General features: G+C 36.8%; 3 protein-coding genes and 1 non-coding gene across 4 annotated transcripts; 1 reads left to right on the top strand and 3 right to left on the bottom strand.

The window, feature by feature from the left end:
• Positions 1-138: 138 nt before the first annotated feature.
• Zir (Zizimin-related) lies at positions 139-8339 on the bottom strand. Its single transcript, XM_066287877.1, has 19 exons — positions 7838-8339; positions 7704-7776; positions 7467-7645; positions 7207-7400; positions 6533-7152; positions 6152-6326; positions 3865-6016; positions 3506-3794; positions 3139-3448; positions 2773-3086; positions 2549-2701; positions 2144-2483; positions 1736-2087; positions 1516-1687; positions 1265-1445; positions 1041-1207; positions 767-990; positions 562-708; positions 139-506 (listed from the first exon to the last, which is right to left on the bottom strand). The coding sequence occupies exons 1-19, from the start codon at positions 7876-7878 to the stop codon at positions 467-469; spliced, it is 6123 nt and encodes a 2040-aa protein (XP_066143974.1). The 5' UTR covers positions 7879-8339; the 3' UTR covers positions 139-466.
• Positions 8340-8462: 123 nt separating this feature from the next.
• Positions 8463-15801, top strand: LOC136342267 (lysosome-associated membrane glycoprotein 1-like). Its single transcript, XM_066287879.1, has 6 exons — positions 8463-8642; positions 9188-9690; positions 9752-9917; positions 12357-12551; positions 12613-12751; positions 15021-15801. Exons 1-6 carry the CDS (start codon positions 8588-8590, stop codon positions 15082-15084), a joined length of 1122 nt encoding a protein of 373 aa, XP_066143976.1. The 5' UTR covers positions 8463-8587; the 3' UTR covers positions 15085-15801.
• An 80-nt stretch (positions 15802-15881) lies between these two features.
• On the bottom strand, positions 15882-20134 carry Prdm13 (PR/SET domain 13). The gene is made up of 7 exons (XM_066287878.1): positions 19741-20134; positions 19530-19681; positions 19301-19452; positions 16776-17100; positions 16529-16727; positions 16265-16470; positions 15882-16211 (listed from the first exon to the last, which is right to left on the bottom strand). The coding sequence occupies exons 1-7, from the start codon at positions 20038-20040 to the stop codon at positions 15908-15910; spliced, it is 1638 nt and encodes a 545-aa protein (XP_066143975.1). The 5' UTR covers positions 20041-20134; the 3' UTR covers positions 15882-15907.
• Positions 19126-19207, bottom strand: TRNAS-CGA (transfer RNA serine (anticodon CGA)). Its single transcript has one exon. It is a non-coding gene; the product is annotated as a tRNA-Ser (tRNA).
• Positions 20135-20170: the final 36 nt, after the last annotated feature.

The following is a 20170-nucleotide window of genomic DNA, read 5'->3' as shown; positions in this document are numbered from 1 at the left end:
TAAAATATAGTACTTAAGAGTTAGATAAAATACTATAATACACAACATAAAGACAATACCACAGCCACTTTGGCTTTCCTGTTGAGTTTAACTGAAAATACCAGGGAAAATTTTTATAAAATTAAAAAAAGAAACACATTTTCAGGCAATACTTGCTATAGTTTCCTACTTAAAGTTTTCCAATGTGATTATAATCTATTTTTGTCTATTTCTATTTATAGATATCTCTAGTTCTAATATCAGTACTATATGTATAATATACGAGAGAAGATTAGTAGACACTAAATGTAAATAAGAGTTGTGCGTTTAAAAGGCATTAAATGCTTGTATGCGGTATGAATACCTGGTACTGATACTTTACAATAATAAAGCATCAGTCATTAAAAAAATATAAATAAGGACCCTACTTTCGTACATAAAAGTATTTAACTTTTTAAACCTTAAGCACTATAGTCCCATGTGTGATTTACCATCGTAAAGCCGAGCTTTCTGAATACTTGCAAGCGCTAAAAAAATGTTCTGTAACACGTCGCGATTATTTCAAATCGTTAATAACTCTACCTTGAATTTATAATAGTAATTGAAGGAGGATTTACTAAAGGTTGTAACTTGTCCGTAAATTTCTTATAATTCCTGTCCAACTCTCTTTGATAGTCTCGTTGATCCACGCCGATAAGATTTTTGTTCTTCTTCAAGGCGTCCGCGCATCTAGAATTACAAACTAGGTCATTACAAACCACTTGATACCACCAAGACTACAAATCACTTTTTGGAAAAATCCTTGAAGCACAGCCTAAGTTTATTCTGGTGCCTGGTCAAATTTTTTCCATCGCTAGACAGAAACGTTAGCGCCATTTCCAAGGGTCCTTGGTTCACAGTTGTGCCAATGCATCCTTGTAATACCATTTGAAGTATTTTCGGATCTGGCGGCTCTTGCTGGGTAGCAGCGGCCAACTCTGCAGTCTTCTTTTGAATGTCTTCTATTGCAACCTAAAAACGCAGCAATATAACGCAAAGTTCAGGTTAAAATCCGGGCTGACCTCGATTGGCGTTAAAGTGATTTGCACTCTATCCACTACTTGAACTCGAGTCTTGACGTATGGAAAATGTACGGCCGTAGTCAGAATTGTTCTTCGTTTGTACTGCTCTTTTAATTCGCCGTGAGGTCTCCCGTTCATGGTAAAGGGAGTGGCATATACGAATCTCTCTGTAAAAGTTAAGTTAATTAGTTTTATGGCGAGCATTGCGAATGGATGGGGTTTACTAATATTAAAGTTGCGATCGAAATGAGTTTGCCGGTAACTCAGCTCAAATTGTTCGAAATAAGGTTCTACGTAAGTAATCTGAATGTAAGCCTTATCTTGGTCCAAGGAGCTTATATCGACAATGTTCGAGTCCTTGATGATTATGACGTTTTCCGCCCCAAAGCGTTCCGCATAGAAATTCTACATCAGAACATAAATAGTTTTAATTTTTGCTTCTACTATACGGTTAAAGTGATTATGTTGGTCTCACCTCTAGTCTGCTGAATATTTCTGGAAGTTTCGTAAGTGAAGGCTCCTTATATATAAACTCTTCTTTATCCAAATCCCCAAATTTGGAACCATAGAAGCCTACTCGGAAGTACGTTCCGAACATACGTTTACCTTGCAGTTGATCGATGCGTGTATAAGCATCATGTAGTTTGCTGAAAGATATTTGTTTATTTTTGAAAATATTGATTAATACCATTTACCCATAAATATTTGCCAACTTCTTGAAATCTCTATTATTTTCAGCAATGGGAATTAACACCTTGTAGATGTCATTCATTGGCTCATACATGGCGGCAGCATGAAAACTGCTAGCTGCGTGCTCCAATAGCCCTAATAGGCCCGCTTCGGTGAAATGAGATCCTAAACAACCGCCCTCTCGTTCAGGACTCAGGACATCATCCGAAACAGCACTTTCTTCCAAAACGTTGGAGCTAACTTTTTCCAATGCAGCAGCTCCTGCTGGGAGATGAGGGAGCGATTCCAACATTGCCAAATATTCGGCCACTAAAGCTGCGGAGTGTACTAGGCACATCCCTGCTTCTGTGTGGTTTCCTGAGCAGGAGAAAAATATTCTCAGTAAGTGTTTTTTAGAACGTTAAACCGCAAACCTCTCTCCATGTGTTTTTGGGCCATGTTGGCTAGCCAGGTCAGTCTCAAATCGGGCGAATTCTGGTAACCTTTAGCGATGCGATACATTAAGTCTAAAAGCATTTCGGGATCTTCTTGAAATTCCTTCATTTTCACCGTATCCGAAAGGATCATGTGCAGATTGAACACCAAATCGCGCACCTGTTCAGGGAACGTGGTTTCCTGCAGTTCCGCATCTTGTTCCCCATATTCTAGAATAGTTTTCAAAGATCTGCGCAGGGAATCGTCACTGAATGAAGCTGATGTCCCCACTAGGCTGCTCAGCGACATGGTTACTTGCATTTTAACTCGGGCAAAATTCTGGAAAAAAAATTTCGGAAAAAATACGTTAACAATATATTTATACTGAGGAGGAACAAATTTACATTCCCTATTTGAAAAGTTTGCCTCATGAGGAGGTACAACGAGGCGGCTGCTTGCGATCGAACGGAAGCAATTTGGGAACCGCAGTGCTTCAACAGGAGTAGGCAAAGATCGGCGCAATACGTACTTTCTTCGTCAAATAAGGCACTGTGAAACTGAAAAATTCACAGTTCGTGTCAAGTCACAGTTCACGTCTTCAATCCCCAAAGCCACAGCAATTAATTACCTTAAAAACCAAACTGCGTTGAGAAGCAAACATGTGTGGCAATACTGTGGTACTCTGGTTTTTGCCCAGGGCGTGTAGTAGTACCGAGAGCGCAAGACCTACTAGATGCTGTTGTGTATCCATCTGCGCAATAGTTGAAACGCATCGTTCCAGGGTGTCCAATACAATGAACGAGGCCTCGGTGGCAAAATGGCCTTCCAAATGTGAGTCGTGCAACGTATCCTCGCGAGGTCTCTCTTGAAAATCTGTACCTGTTTTATAGTTCATCTGTTCTTTACGCCATCTCAGTTTTTCTGCAGACGCTTGTGGAGTTCCTGCGAAATCATTCTTAAAACCCAATTCACCAGAGTAGGACGTCCCTGTTACCTTTGCGTCGCTGCATCATCTCTCTTGCAGAGCCTTGTCCTAGAATCACGTCTTCGAGCCGAGACTTAATGTCTTGGGTCACCTGGGCGTGGGCGTATCCTGATGAGGGCGGAGCTTTGCGTCTTGGGCGGTACTCAAAGCAGCTGGTACACGCATCTAAGAGGTGCAGCAAAGTTCCTAGTCTCGATGACGTCAGTTCGCCCATCCATTGCGACAACGACTCGCGTTCCACGTTTTTTAAAGTCCACAAAACGCACGTTAGCAAGTTTCGGGTGGTTTCTGCACTTATGCCTAGTTTTCTTCCTTGAAGCTGGTGAGACAATAATAAATTGGGGATGGAGTTTTCCGCTAAAAGGACCGGACATACCGACTGAAACGCGTCGCACGTCGATGTCGGCAATTTTCCCGCGATGGCCATAGCTACACTGGGATTGATGTTGCTGGGGCCATGGTGTTCCTCGTGTACAAACCTATCATTTTTATCTTGTGTAAACGGATGAAGCAAGGGCAACACATCCATGGCGATGGCCAGCAAAGGGAAGTAAAGCGCAGCCACTCTATGTTTGGATTCGGGAGAGACGTAACGTACATCATTGTCGTGCCATGACAGAAGCGATTTTACAGTATCTACGGCTTTGTTATGCAAAGAAGCTTGACTGCAACAAATAGTACATACGTGTATGTCGGTTTTCATAATACTAGTATGGTCTAATAGTAACCACTTACTGTGTTTCCAACAGAACGGTGGCCACATCTCCCAAAATCATACCGGCCAAATAATGGTGCTGCTTATATTCCGAAGACAACTCTGCGAAGGTGTTGACGCGTTCTTGACTCGGAGGTGCACCAGAGAGGAAGGAATTCTGACTTGTTGAGCTAGTTACACTGGGACTTGGTGATATACTAGCTCCCGAAGACATGAATGGCGACGAAAATGGCAAATTTAGAGCCACATAGTGCTCGTGGCTGCAAATGATCCTGCTAAATTCTAGCTTCAGTTCCACTAAAACGCTGGCTTCGGGGTTTGAGCTTATTTTGCTTTGAATATCCTTGGTGTACGAACGTATTAATTGGAATGCCCATCCTCTGTCAGCAATAGAAAGGAGGTCGAAGAAGAAGAACGCTAGCGCTGAGTTTAATTTGTGGGCTTTCCTCGTTTCCCCTGTGGAATGCTGGATAATTTCCAACGTCACATATTGAACAAGTGAACAGACGTCATCCAGGAATTGGTCTGGGAATCGCGATTTTCTCGGGATATCCAAACTTCGGGTGTGTGCCAGATGTTCCACCATGCTTTTAATCATTAAATCAAACAAGAACCAGGCGTTGTGCATAGCCAAATCCTTGTTGCGGCCACTAGTGATCGTCCATTGATAAGCCAGCTCTTGATGCACTATTCTCGGACAGGAACTGATTACAGTTGGACTGACTGGTTCATTGGGAGGCACACGCATGCTAGAGGCTCTATCTAGTCCCCTAGATTGATAGTGGCTGACTTCTAAATCAGGGTTAGAGTTGCTGCGCAGCAACACAGGAGTGGAGCCTTCAAAGGCAGGGTGCGGAAGATTGCATTGGAACTGGAGATACGTAGTTAAAAGAGAATTTCTTCCGTGCTGATCGCAGGCCAATTCTTGAATATTTGATATGCTATCCAGAAGAAGGCACAAGGTTTCGAAGCAGGTGGATCCCACGTTAATCACATGTCCAGAGATTCTGGGCGGCTTAGCTAGAAGTTCGATAACGTTATCGAAAAGTTGTGGCAGATGCTTGACTATAGTTTCAGGTCTAGCTCCCGCGAGAGCCACCATTGAGCTGGTTAGTTCTTTTTCAGAGCCGACTTCTCCTAACCTAGTTGGAATGATTCCTGTGTGAATATAGTCATAGACGGCAAAAAAACGTTCTACTGGAGGATCGTGGGTGTGAACTGATGACATTGTGTCTAAGATCACCGTAAAAAGTCCTTTGTGATTGTCGAGCCACTTCATCCCTGGTAAAAAGACATCTGGAGGAATGTAGCTGTAGTTCCTGGGTGGTGGTTCCAGCATTACTGGCAGGCAAAATTCACCAGAAACCAGCCTACCGTCCCTCAATAACGGCAGCCAGGTGTATCCCACTGGAGTCTCCACCACGATTTGATCAGCTTTTTTCTGGCACGATATGTGATAAAATGTGAATAACAAGTGATGATTGTCGGCTAAAGATGCGGGCAGCTTGATTTTAATCTCGTCGTAGAACACTGGCGTCTTACAGTGGTACGTTACCGCAGAAAACGCTTCATTTGTCATTTCCGGGCAACTAGACTTGCCGAAAATGTTAGTCAAACTGTGGTTCTCACTCTCCCCAGCCATTAACTGTATTTTCACAGCTAAATTCCTCGCCGATCCAGTCCTATTCGAGAAATTCAGATCTTTGGGGCTCACAAACAATAAATTCCTGTAAGTGTAATGTGGCGTTAGCACTTCCTTGACTGGCATCTCCAAAAGCTCTTTCGTAGGGCGAAATTTGTCGTCAGGATAGGGGAGAAGCTTGGCTAATTCAGTCGTCAAACAGTTCTTATATTCCAGCAAACATGGGGAAATTTCTAGCTTAAATGTGGCAGGGATACACTTCAACTTCTTGAGTACTAAAGTTGGCCTTTTAAGGTCTTGCAGGCATTTGTACAAGTCCTCGTCACGGAGTTTATCGCCTTCTTGCTTGAAAAAGGAGGACATGGTTAAAGTTATTGGTCGAAAGTTGTCTAAATTGTTGGCCAAATGATCCGGGGACCAAGACCTGCACTTGTCTTTCCTTTCAAGGGAACCTCTTCGAGTTAATGAGCCCATATCGCCGATAGCTTTGCGTCGCAATTGTTCTAAACCTCCACCTGACGATTTTCTATCTGTAAGTTATAAAATTATGGTCTATTTTAGTTACAGAGATATCAATCACAAGACTGCAAACGTATAAATGTAACTTCTGCTTCTTTAAATCATGGTTATGACTGATGACTTTATTTTAAGTAAAAATTAATTACCTAAACTATTAGTATTTGATCCAGACCCGCACGAATCTCGATCAAACTCTCGTTCCAATGAGTTACCTCCGTTTATCACGTTGATCAGATTTATGGCTGTCCAGGCGAAGACTTGGCGGTATTTGCCGAGTCTTTCACTGACTGATACAGCAATGGATTTCAGCTTGTCTCTATTCTATTAGAAAAATTTTTATTTAATGTTTTATGTATAGTTAATTCTTTCCATTACATTTTTCCATTGATAACACATAACATTTATGAAAATGATAAATATGACTGTCAAAGGTGGTAATGATGTGAAAGTTATATTTTTACAATAGCAATTGGCAACAGTAGAAGTGGAAAATTCTTAGGTACATGCAGCCTGTAACTCATGCTCACCTTTTCATCTTTCAAATATGGCTCCACACACTCATTGATATCTCCTTGTAGCACCTTTTCCAATCTCACCACAATAAACAAATCAGGAGAAGGATGTGATATGTTAAAAATGCAGCTTCTTGCCAGTGTGCTAGTGTCAGCATAGGCTACATGTCCGCCCAACATCCGCTTAAGCTGCTCAGGGTTCATGTCAAAATAAAATGTTTCAGAAACCTTTTTTTTTTCTTTCGAATCATAGAGAGCCATTGAGGCAAAAAGTGGCTCCACTTCAATGTCCAATGTCATCTGTAGGCATTTAACTAAAACACGATGGCCAATATGCTCGTATGGGGCTGTAGCTGGTAGTCTTTTTTCAATAGAGTCACAGTTTTCAGTTATGTCTTGTGGAGACAAGGCATAAAGTGCCAGGGGTCTTTCAATTTGCCTCTGACTTTCATTTACTTGGTCTTGAGACTCCAGGACTGACTGCTCTAATATTTCTGGAATCAGAGCATCTCCTGTTGAATGCCTCAGGTCTAGAGAAGCCCATGAGTTCCTGGGAGTTAAGGTATCCCCACATGATGATAGAGAACCTAAGGATACAATACTTTGTCGGCTGCTTCCTCCATGAGATGTTCCATCTGGGAGGTTGTAGGAGTATTAAATTCATAAGAAGTGAGATGTAATGAGACTACCTAATTCACTGTCAATCTCAGAAGATACTTGAAAATCAACTTCAAATTCCTGTTTTGGACTTGGTTGTAGACTCTTTGATATGTTTGTTCTACTGGCACTACTGCTGCTCAAATGACGGTGAGTGTATCGAACTACTCTCCATCCAGACGTGTAACACTCCACACATGATTGGATGTGTGGTAACAGTGACTCTCTATATATTATGAGTAAATGATCATTAACAAAACAGTTAGTTAATGAAAACCACATTCAAATTTACAATCTTTCTTCAGGTAAAATTGGCTGCAAAGTCCTTAAAGGTCTGTCAATGAGGTCAACCTGAACATCTCCTTGAGGAACATCCAGAATGCTTCTTAAAGGGTCTCGGTCAATAACAAGTTGATATGCACTTAGGAACTCTTCAAAATCCAGTGGGTCAGCTATATCATTGGTCCAGCTCTAACATTGAATATCCTCAGTAGGAAATGGAAAAATTATGGGTGTAACTTGAACTTACAGAGGTGGATGAAGGTGTGAGAAGACCACTTTTGCTGGAAGACACAGTTCTTCGAACTTCAGCAGCATGTTGCCTGAAAAGTAAATATATTTCGAGTGAGCACCCAAAGATCTTAAACTCAATTTAGCTTTTACTTATTTAATTTTTGTGCGAATGCCCTTTGAGTCGTTGACATAGCTTGGCTGGTAAAATCTGATAGATTGCTACCACCAAACTGTCCAACTGAAGAATCAATCTAAATGGAAATATAAAATAATTATTCCATTTTCGAATTTTAATTAATGCAAAAGTTCATCAACTATAGTAAACCGATAGGGATGTGAGAGAAATAGTAAACAAAAATTGATAACAAAAACAAAAACATTATAAGTCACTGTCATGTCAAACAATAGTGTAAAACGTCATAAATAAAGTCATCATTGCCACATTTCAAAATTCACGGCTAACCAAATTACTCCGTATTCAGCCGCTCGTTTCTATATTCCAAGTAAAGATTAAACAATTTGCAATTCCACAGAAGAAGCAAATAATTTTTAACGGTAATATTTTAAATTGGTACGTATGTAGTTAGGTCGGTCGCTGATCTTTTATGGAAGTTGTACTGCAAACATTAACCCAGGTGTAAAATTTATCGGTTAGTTATCACGGCAATTTTCCTTCACCGTATCACGAAGAACTTTTTAAAAATTAATGTACTGCCAGAATTAACTACTCTTGACAGTTCGATGGATTTACCACTCAGTTGTCGTTATGTCATCAATGTCACATTCCTTCTTCATTCTATTTATTGTAAATTCGTAAATTGCTCCTTACTGTGTAGAGTTGCGTGCTAGACTGCAAAAATTTCAAAAGCGTCCAAGAAAGAAAGAAGTTTTAAAGCAACAATGCTTCTAAAAAGTTTATTAATATTGTTGGGTGTATCTTGGGCCTTCACCAAAGGTAAGAAGTTAAATCGTGTAAGGATTCGTTGCGAAACAGCGGCAGCACCATGACCAATAAAAAAGCAATATGATAGCCAGGCAGTTGTAAAGCACTATTTACGATTCTTTGTTCTTTTCTAATGTTATAGTTTAATTTGATACACACTTATCGGATATATAGTCATGACAGACTTAAAAATTGATATGTTATGGTAATTTTACAGTTTTTCTTGTGCTTCCCCCACCCCGCGGAGCAGTGCTGAGTAAGCCTTCATACCATTTTTATCGGAATTTTCGTGATGCGTTTGAACCGGTATTCATAATCTTTCCAGATAAGCAAGCAAATTGTTTATTACCTTGAATATTAAGTTTGCACAGTTGCTTGTCTGACTATTTATTTAATGTAGTATTTTATATAATTTCTAAATGGAAAATACAGATTATCTTGATAATTTATCAGTTGTTTTATACTATTAATATTATTATCAAAAAGCTCCTAACACATCCATTTACTTATTGAAAATATAGTCATCAATACTAAAATACAAGTTATATCAATTTCAGATGTTTCTAATGGAACTGGGATTGATCCTCCTTTCAACCCAAATGGCCCTTCTTCAGTATCACCCAATAGTTCAACTATTACACCTGTTACCACCACTTCAGTGCCACCACCTTCACCAAATAGCACCACTACTTCAAAGCCAACCACACCTTCACCACATTCCACCACCACTTCAATGCCACCACCTTCACCAAATAGCACCACTACTTCAAAGCCAACCACACCTTCACCAAATTCCACCACCACTTCAATGCCACCACCTTCACCAAATAGCACCACTACTTCAAAGCCAACCACACCTTCCCCAAGTACCACCACTATTTCAACATCAACAACTTCCTCTACTACGGCAGCCCCAACAACCACAACCTCCAAACCTGACAATAATCCAGCTGTAAATGACTATTTTGGCAACTACACTGGCACCGAATATATTTGCCTCATGGCAAGAATACAAATTCAGGTGGAGGTCCTCACCAAAGACAAAACAAAATCTACTGTAGTATGTATTGTATTATATAGATTGTTGCTACAGATTTTGAGCATTTAATATGTTTTTTTAGGTAAATGTTCCTAAAACTGCAACTTCACAAGTGTCCTGTTCATCAAGCAACAACAGCATTGAGTCTTTGACTATAAACTGGTACAATAATAATATTACCTTCCAGTTGTTGAAAAACAGCAGCAAATTTGATGTAGAGTTTATTAATACAACCATATCCCTGCCTGGTAAGTTGCAGTTCAATTGTTATTATTATGTTATAAATAATACTTGTATTTGATGAATTCTGTTACTGTAAAATACATTATATATGGGTGCTATTGTTACTCATAAATCTTCTTTTACATACATTTGTTGCGAATTTATATTTAGGATTTACAGATATTTTATACTCGGTAAGAAAAACCCGAAACAATATAATATTCCAACAATATAAGGATAAAATTATATACACTACAAACTTGATAGTCGGGGTCTCTGATACACAAGATGACACAATAATCCAGATAACTTTTTAATTTCATTAAATATTCATAATTTAGATTTGCAAAAGACTTGATAATTCAAATAGCGTCTATAGAGATAATTAAAGAAAAAATTTTTTATTATGGCTTTGCATAAAAAAACTCGTGCCACTCTTAGAATAAAAGGAAAAATAGATATAATTATGTGCTTTTTTACTCGAAAGAAACTAATGATTCAGGACATAAAATAAGCAAGGAAAGAATAATTTTTTTAGCCTGCTGTAATGCAGACCGTTCAAACAAATTAAAATTATTAGTGATTGGAAAAGCTAATAATCCACACGCATATCAGAACAAGAACTTACTGATTGAATATGCAGCAACGAAGAATGCTTGGATGACATTGACTCTCTTTACACACTGATTCTCTAATTAATTTGCAAGGCAGGTGTGAACTTTTTCAAAACAAACCAATTTGTATGAGAAGCCTTTGCTCTTAATAGACAATGTCTTCAGTCACGATAGAGAGTAAACTTTGTTAACCAATGATCGCAAAATAAAAATCATGTTTCTTTCACCTGACTAAAATGTATTGACATATCCCATGTCTCAAAAACTTGAACCTTAAAAATGCTGTTTGGATTTTACATGAGGCTTGGGAAAAATATCCAAAATTCTTATGGAAAAGTGCTGGCATAAACTTCCAATGAAAGTAGACTGGGAATTTTATTGTTTTTGCCTATATGATAAGGGAAAATATTTTGACGGAAAAGAACAGTAAACAAGATGTTTTTAACATGGTACAAAAAGTTGTCTTGGATTCACATGCTACTGCAAAACGAAATATATCTGGAAAATAATATTGAAACCTTAGAAATAAATATAGACGACGAGAAACCAGAAATAAAAGACATGGCTTTTTCGTGGGTTAAACATAGCAAAGGGGTTAAATATTTCCAAAAATTATATATTGATGTGATGATATATATTGGTCGGAAGAGAATAATATCTCCATAGATGAATGGCTAGTGATTAGAAAATTACATGATAGGGGTTATTTTTTGAGCCAAAGAAATATTCACATATATATAACATAAATATAACAGCAATTTTAGATTTTGTTCAACCCAATTAATTTTGTTAATTTCAATGCATATTCAATGTGTACATGTTGTAGGTACAGTTTTTGCGTTTTTTAGACAAAAAAAAATCGTGTTAATTCGGATCCTCGATATTCCGGATGACTCTTGTTTTAATTGATTTGGATTAGTGAGTCAGTATTGTAGTATGATTCAAGAAAGATGACAATTACATGACAAGAGCAGGTAGTTAGCAAAGAACTGTCAATTACATGAAAATGCGTTAGTCAAGGACCTCATTTTATTACTATGCGTAGTACACTTCTGAACACATTTAGCACAACCCTTATAAAGGTTGTTATGATATGCAGTCACCAAATTATATTTTAGTCTTATGTTATGCGTACAGAGGTAGTTATCTTAGACAGTCCTCCATATTGGCTCTCACATGAACTAATCAGGGAAGGATATTAGAACATAAAAGAATCAGTATTCTAAGCCAAAAAAAAAAAAAATATATATATATATATATATATTATGGGAGTATTCTAAACTCCCAGCTCCTAAGGATGTTTAAGAATCTTCTTTAAATATCCTAGCCACATTCAAAGAATGCGATTGGAAAAAGCCATAACACTCAATAATACGTGCATCCTCGGATAGAAAAGTCTGTGGAGATTCATAGATGGGTAAATGCTTTAATTTGTTTTGCAGCCGAGATATAAAGTATACGTAACTCGCATTAAGAATGATTCTGTAGATTCACAAGAAATTCTCTTTTCTCAAGTTAAGAGCAACACTATCATTTTTCTCATTTAGAAGTGGAAAGTTAGTAGTGTCTGGTAAAGTCGCTGGGAAGTGTCCATGAAGTGTTGGGTGGTTTCCTTGGCAAAAATGAGATGGAAACATACAATTCACGCTGATGAAGTACCTATAGGGTTGTCCTAAATAGTCGTCCATAAGGACACGAGTATGGTTTCTAATTAATAGTAAATATGATCTCATGATCGAATCATACTTTAGTAACTTTCACTTTACTTCAAACCGTTTGGGATATTTCATGATTTTCTATTTAAAGGTAGTGGAAATGGCCATAACTATATTGGTTTGTATTTTATTTAAGGTTCCAATGCTACCACGTACTATCACAAAAAACCTGAATTTTCCGTGTCAGATAAAATGTCCTATTACTGTACCAAAGAGCAACTTTTAAACCTAACAGGTGACCAATCCAATGAAACATTGGCCATACTGCATCTCAGTCACTTTCACTACCAAGGTTTTATGAACACCACCAAGACTAATGATTATTCTTCAGGTAAAGGTTGAGGACTGTTGCATTCGTGATATGTTAATAATCTTTGGGTTTTTTCGTTTAGTTTGGGACTGTGATGGCGCAAATACTTCTGATGCAGTACCAGTGGTCGTGGGGTGCGTATTGGCAGTCCTGGTGGTTTTGGTCCTGGCCGCTTACTTAGTGGGACGGCGACGTTGCCAAGCCCGGGGATACCTCTCTATGTAAGTTTGACCTGTCAATGCACTCCTGCGCGTTCAAAGGGCCATTCTAAGCATTCATAAAAGCTACCATTACTTGTGTGTTTGGAATGTCCCGGTACTAATAGGGAGACTGGTGGTAGTAGTGAAGATTTGGTTTTTCATGTTTTAAAACACTGATATGTTAATCTAGTTTGTGCAGGCAGTTTAGAGTTGTTACAGTGGCACTTCCACAAAATTCGTCAAAATTGTCTTCCTTGAAGAAGCTTTTATATTAAAACACCCTCAGATTTTCAGTTAAGTTGTTCTTTAGGTTAGTTTTTTTTTGGTTTTATTTAATTTATTTAACCATGACATAAATTGGAGAGTGTCTTAGAATCTATCCTTAAATTGGGGTGCCAGAACTTTTGTCTTTTAAATGAACAGTTTTATAGATCTAAAACGTGTGGTCGAACCTGAGGAATCGCAATTATTGAGAATTCCTCAGCGTAAACCTGATTTATACAACTTTTCATAAAACTAAAAATGGCTCGAAGAAGAAATAAATTAAATTTTGCTTGTTCGTCCCTGATTTCAATGATTGTTCGGGATTTTAATATTAAACTATTAAAATTATGAAGGCATAATGTATGTTTTTTGTTTATATTACTGTCTTAGGTGTTAATTTAGTTTTCTACCTATTATATTCGGCAAATAGGCCTGGAACAGATTCTACTGTTCTATATAATATAGGGTTAATAATAATTTACTAATCTTAACCTATGGGTTCATTCATTGGTCAAAAGTAGCGATATTTTGTTGTACGATCCAGTTTATTTTTGCCCAAAGGATGTTTCTTCAAATTTTGTGCATGCAGGGCTATTTACAAATTGGAGGAGAAATTCTGAAGAATCCCCATATTAAAGGCATTGCTGCCAAAAAACTTTGCGATAACAGTACATATATCAACGATATTACTCTCTTCCTTTGAAGTCTTTTGTGATATTAAGGTGAAATTTGTAGGAAACGTATAATGTCTGTTAATTTAACCTTTGCACTCTTAGCAATTTCTAGTTTTTCGGAAATAGTTTGCGACCAGAGATTCTGTTGAGAAATAATTGATTAAGAAGAAAATCAATCGAGGATGTCATGGTGTATAAGCAAGCAATAGTTTTTAGAAGTGAAATGCAAAGAGGGTAGTGGGATTAATTGATCTGTTGCTTATTGTCAGTGTTAGATGTTTGATGAAAAGGGGCACTTGAAATGTATCGATAGTAACAGATTTCATCATTTGCTCTCTTTTACTGGTACTTAAATTTTAAATGAAATATGCAGCCATGGGGAAATTTGGTGATTCACCGATTACAACGGTTTAGTACCAAGCTGGAATTATTTCAGCTGTCAAAGTTTCATGTCAATTATGTGTAAAATTTTCCATTTGCTGGATAGTGTCACGTCAGCAACTTTTTATCAATAATGAGTTTCGTTGAAGATTTTAGATAAATAAAAGATGAATAAAATAATAAATAGTTACCATCATGACACTTAATTTAGCAGTTATTTATCGAATTTCTCAACCGATTTCAAAATATAGAAAGTCAGTACACAGAAAAAATTGAAAAATTATTCACAGAAAAAGGCGTTCGTATTTAAAAATTATTTCCTGGAAATCTAAAATTACCTTGTTCCAAATTTCAGTTTTTAGCCAAAAACTTCAAAACAAATAAAGTGCTCAGAAATATTGTTGTGCCTCGCAAAAACTCGATATATTCTTTCTCGATTTAACTTGTGTCGACAAATTTTTTAAAGTGAGTCCGTGTTGAATTCAATTTTCTTAAGATCTGTTTACACATCGCATTAAATTTTGCGACTCAATAGCTGAATCCGAATTCCCCACTTTAGGATCTGATCCACGTCTATTTTCTTATTCTTAACCAAACCGGCCGCAAAACCTGTTAACATAGATTTTGAAGTACACCTAACGTGTTAATGGTGTTTTTAACGACCATCAGTTAATTATGATATTTAGATAGTTCTAGTTAGATGTATAATTAGTCAATGAATATATAATTAAAAACTTGTTTTGGTTTGATATTAATATACGATATAATGAAAATATCGGGCTGTGAAAGCTAAAACAGATTTGTATGCGCGATCAATTATTATTGGAAGTTTAAATAAAGTGCTGAACCACTTGATTGGATGTTTTATTTGTTCCACCTCCTCCCTATTGGCAGACGTGCGGAGTGACACTATTTTCTCCTCATCCACAATAAACATGTAGTAACATTGTTTCGATTATAATACTTTTTAGGTTTTCCCAGGAACGGGATGAAAGCGATTACATTCCCATGAAAAACCTTTCGTGCTTCAATTAATCGTTTTTGTATCCCTGTTTTCTTGAGTTGTGCCTTTACTTAATGTTAAGTAGTAATTACTTTGACTCACAATCTTAGTATTTTCTGATTGACTTAAGAATTGTTTACCCAAAGACTTTAGATTTAGTTTTTTGACACTTTTTCAGTTGTGGTTTTTAGATTAGACTTTTTTTTTGTAAGGGTTCCAATAACGTTAACAATGTTCTATGAGCATATGGACCATTAACAAGCAGTTTAAACATTTTCATCGACAACTCATTAGAAACTCAAATTTGATCTTTTTCAGAGTAACGCGAAAGACTTAATTTCAAAATCATTTTATCATACCACATGGACTGCATTATTTTCATATAGTCCATGTTTTGATCCTACTGAAAGGTGAGACGTCATTGTGATATTAAATGTTAACGTTGTGATATTTCAACTAGGATCTGAACAGTGGCGAATGGGTGACTTATTTTGATTTCACAGAATATCTATCAGTGTTAAGAGTTAGAATAGGCGCACATTTGTCTACATTTTATTGTTTTATTAACGTGCAGTTATGTTCAGTGTCGTGTATATGATTCTACTTACTATGTATTATATTAACTTTTTTTTTAAGTGTCGATGTACTCCTTGGTTAAGTTACATTTTAAGTGAATGTTATTTAGTGCCTAACTAGAGGATACTCGCATTTGTATGACGAAGGAATATAAAAAGCAGTGGATAAGTTTATATCGAACACTTTTTATCTCTCTCATTAATAATTGCTTACAAATGTAAACTTTAAAACATCAACAATGAAACGAATTTCTAAAATTATCTTAACGAACAAACCCATTTAGCTAATTTTTTCCGCATCACCCGATCCCAAACATTCCTCATTAATAACAGTCACATCAGTATCGTTTCCAGTGATCTTGATGGTGTCGACACACGAGGTATTGTAATCTTCAGTTGAACTTGATTTTTCTGCATTTGAAGATGAGTTCTCCAATTCTTCAGTTGTTGCGCTGATAGTCTCGTTATTATGGGAATTGTCAGGTAGAATGTTCTTATCGGGGTGTATTTCTATCATGTGACGTGAGGTCAGGTGTCTCTCTAGATCGCGACGACGTACAAGAATTTTGCCGCATAAGTCGCATCTAGAAAAATCTGTCTTGTAAAATATTTTATTTTTTTAGATATCTTAACGCACTTGTAAGGAGTGTTTCCTTCAGCATGCAATCGAACATGCTTGTTCAGGTTGCTGGGGTCCCCAAACGGTCTATCGCAGAATTTGCATCTCAAAGGCTTGTACCCTGTATGAGTCCTAATATGTATTTTTAGCCCGTATTTCCTGGAATAGCACTTTCCACAGTACAAGCAAATGTGCCCTTGTTTTGCTTTGCCCAAACTGCTGACCTAAATGGAAAGACCTTAAAAGGAATTCTTGTCGAATTTCTAACGAGGAAATCCTTACCAAACTTTCAATCTGAGCGTCGTCCCCGTAAATACTCTGAGCATTATTAAAATCCTGAGTTTGCATCAGGTTTCTATGCAACTGAACCACATCGGTCTCAAACGACATGGGCCACAGAGACGGAAGATCGTGAGTGTTCAACCCTTGAGGGTTCAAAGCAATCGCCCTATTCGTCGCATTGATTTCAATGGCATGTTTCCTAGAAAAAAAAGTTAATATATTGAGAAATATAAAAGCAATAATTTACTTGAAAGGTTTGAAAGCTGAATAATGCCCCTTTTGCAACGCTTTATGGGCAGTAGTCATGTTGCTTTTCAATTGCTGAGCTGCAACCGTTAGATCCAAAGCATCTCGCTGCTTGCTGGTTTGAGCATCCGGTGTAAGTTTGAACTCGAAATCTTTCACTTTAGGGGACGCAGTTGGAGCCGACTGGGGGTCTCCTATAAGGGTGGCTAACCGCTCCCATAGAGAGGAAATAGGCAGTTTTCCGCACGCTAATGTGATGTGGAGCTTTAGGGGGTTAGGGGATTCATAGAGGGCAGAGCAACGGAGACATTTATACTTGTTTTCTCCTGAAAATAGAGCAATTTTGGTTTAGCGAATGAGTCAATAATTTTTTATGAAAATGAAAAAAATAATTATAGATGGGAAGAAATATACCTTTTTTTTTAAAAGCTCGTTTTTTTAAAGTAAGGGAAAGACAAATTTTTAATATAGTGTACCATTGAAAGTAGAATTTTGATATTGCGCATGCTTTCCTATGTCTAAGGACGTACTTCAGGAAAATATTTTTGATTATATAGGGTGACCCAAAAAAGAGTGACAATACCGAATAATTTTTTTTAACGAAGCACCCTACATTTTTTACAGATTTAAGCACTTTCTATAATTGTCTACACATTCTCAAAATTTTGTTGCAATTAGATAATACCGGAAAAAAATATATCAAAAATAAAAATAACGTCTATTTAAAGAAACTACACAAGGTGCCGATGATTTAATAGTTTCATTTAAAAAAATTCGATGGTTCAAATTGTACAGGGTGTCTAAAATTTAGAGTCAAATTTTTCAAACTGTTGTGCTTTTCTTATTTTAAATTGGGGTTCCCGTATGCTTTATTCTAATTCGTTGTAGAATTCCAAAACAAATGTTTTCTAATTATATGTCAAATTATAATTATAATATCCAAAACCATTCCAATAGTAATTAAAATGGATAAAAAATGAAGGTAGCTATTAAAAAATTATTCGTAGAACTTTCTTTATAATTACAATTATTTTAAAACTATTACGAATCTAAAGTATTTGTTCGAAATATGTATCTTCCGTTCTTTTGAAGACACAAATTAAGACGATTATGGAAAGGCATTGTAACTCTTTGTAATATATGAAAAAGTCGAAGGTCGCTTTAAACAAATTTAAAATTATTATTGTTTTTGTTGAACACTATTAGCATCGTATTAATTAGTTAGAATTAATTATAAATCTGTTGGAAAAATGACGGTCCAATTAAGTGGCCGCTTTGTTCCCAGATCTAACCAAAATGGATTCTTTTTACGGGATTTTACTAAAGAGATAGTTTATGACGAATGTTCAACCACACCGGAAAACATGCAGGAACGAATGATAAATGCATTTCAGCGCATTACACTCGATATGTTGCGAAGAGTTACAAGGTCTTTCAATAATCGTCTTAATTTGTATTTTCGAGAGAATGGAATACATTTTGAACACATACTTTAGATCTGTAAAAGTTTTAAAGTAATTGTTATTATATAATAAATTCTGTGAATTTTTTTTTCCATAACTAACTTAATTTTTTATCCATTTTAATTAGCATTTGATATGTAATTACAAAAAATGTCTGTTTTTAAATTCTACAACGAACTAGATTAAAATATGTGGGGCTCCCTTTAAATAGTTTAAAGTTTAAAATAAGAAAAATAAAATATTTGAAAATTTGAAAAAAATGTCTCTAAGTTTCAGACACTTTATGCAATAACGATCATCAACACTTTTTAAATAAAACTATTAAACTATGCTTAATAAGTACCTTCTATAGTTTCTTTAAATAGACGTTATTTTTATTTTCCATCATTTTTTTAAGTCTGAGGTGCAAATGTTTCTTTTAGTTTTTAGTTTATTTTCGCCAATATTATTCAACAGATTTCAAAAACATTTTAGGAATATGTGGAGAATTATAGGAATCACTTAAATTCGAAAAATATATATGGGGTATTCCGCTAAAAAAATAATTCGTTATCGTCACGTTCTTTTGGGACATCCTGTATAATTAGATATATTTTCCTGACGTACGTCCTGAGACACAGAAAAGTATACATAATATCGAAATTCTATTTTCTATGATAACCGAGCTATAAAAGACAAGAGGCGAAATGTGCCAAGCTGAATACCGCACATTTTGAGTAAAACATGCACGTATGAAATCATAAGAAGATAACGTAGCTTAATGAATGCAACAGATAATAAAAAGGTATAAGTGCGGGAAAATGTTAATTTCCATGTGAAAATGCTGGTGTGAAAGTGCGTATTAAGCAGAGCAGTAGAAAAAAACAATAAACGCCAAATCAAAAAGTTCGCAGCCGGTAGGATTCGAACCTACGCTCCCAGAGGGAATCTGATTTCGAGTCAGACGCCTTAACCACTCGGCCACGACTGCTGTAAGATACCAATTGACCGAGTCAATATATAACAAGCGTCCCGATTGATGCAAAACTAGTATACAAGGGGTTATCAAAAATTATTTACCTACCTCGAATATTGGAAGGTTTGAGGAAAACCACTTGTAGCATCGCTAAAATGTCTTCAGAAAACCATAATTGTAATTCCTGGCCCAGTTCGATCGGCCTTACTGCTTGAAGGATCAACTTTGGCTGAGCACCGCCGCGAACGTTTTTATAACTTCTATAGAAGAAAATTCGATTTTGTAAAATTTTCCTGATATTTTTGATGATATCATTAATATTTTTCAGTTCACCTACCGGCAAGACGGTTGGAGTTTTAGCTGCACATTGTAAGTGTGGCAATCATTTGAGAGCCTTATACCTCGCACCCAATGATAATCATGGGGCCAAACGTTTTTGTATTTTTTGTCCAAATCTAGGGTACCGAATAAAGTTACTCCCACAGATATCTACGTATATAAAAGGAAACTACAATGAAGTTCAATTGGCACACCTCAGAATTTCTTACCTGCTGAATATCAACATCACCCAACAAAGTCCAGGGTTCAATTAGCAGTGACATGGCACCCTGAGGAATTGCGCTGCCTGCGATCGCTTTTCCAGGAATTAACAGTTCCATGTAATCACAAAATTTACTTTCAGAACCTACTTTAATCTTAGTCCCCTCTTGCTCTTCATGATTTTCGTTCACAGTCAGCGGAACCAACGGAAGCATCCAGTCACTAACCAATCCTAACGTATCCGAAGGATGAACCATGTCAAAATGAGCAGGTCCAGGCACATGGTGCACTTCCATTTTCACCACCATGCACAGAAATATACCACCAAATCAAATTCCTGGTGATTAGAGATCACGACGTTATCACTATACTTTTTTGACAAGTACCCAACTTGTTTGACAAGCTGTTTCCTGGGTGATGGCCAGTAATTGTTTGGTG

The sequence above is a fragment of the Euwallacea fornicatus genome, chromosome 11 (assembly GCF_040115645.1).
Source record: "Euwallacea fornicatus isolate EFF26 chromosome 11, ASM4011564v1, whole genome shotgun sequence".
In the NCBI taxonomy this organism is placed as follows: Eukaryota; Metazoa; Arthropoda; class Insecta; order Coleoptera; family Curculionidae; genus Euwallacea; species Euwallacea fornicatus.
This window is presented reverse-complemented; position numbering and strand designations above follow the sequence as displayed.

Coding starts and splice junctions, on each gene's coding strand:
- Zir (XM_066287877.1), bottom strand. CDS start 7,878: ATGTCAACGACTCAAAGGGCATTCGCACAAAAATTAAATAA. Junction 3,087..3,138: donor GATGATGCAGCGACGCAAAG/GTAACAGGGACG, acceptor ATGATTTCGCAG/GAACTCCACAAGCGTCTGCA. Junction 709..766: donor TTCAAGGATTTTTCCAAAAA/GTGATTTGTAGT, acceptor TTGTAATTCTAG/ATGCGCGGACGCCTTGAAGA.
- LOC136342267 (XM_066287879.1), top strand. CDS start 8,588: ATGCTTCTAAAAAGTTTATTAATATTGTTGGGTGTATCTTGGGCCTTC. Junction 9,918..12,356: donor TACAACCATATCCCTGCCTG/GTAAGTTGCAGT, acceptor ATTTTATTTAAG/GTTCCAATGCTACCACGTAC. Junction 12,552..12,612: donor GACTAATGATTATTCTTCAG/GTAAAGGTTGAG, acceptor TTTTTCGTTTAG/TTTGGGACTGTGATGGCGCA.
- Prdm13 (XM_066287878.1), bottom strand. CDS start 20,040: ATGGTGGTGAAAATGGAAGTGCACCATGTGCCTGGACCTGCTCATTTT. Junction 19,453..19,529: donor AAACTCCAACCGTCTTGCCG/GTAGGTGAACTG, acceptor TTTCTTCTATAG/AAGTTATAAAAACGTTCGCG. Junction 16,212..16,264: donor GAAGGAAACACTCCTTACAA/GTGCGTTAAGAT, acceptor AGATTTTTCTAG/ATGCGACTTATGCGGCAAAA.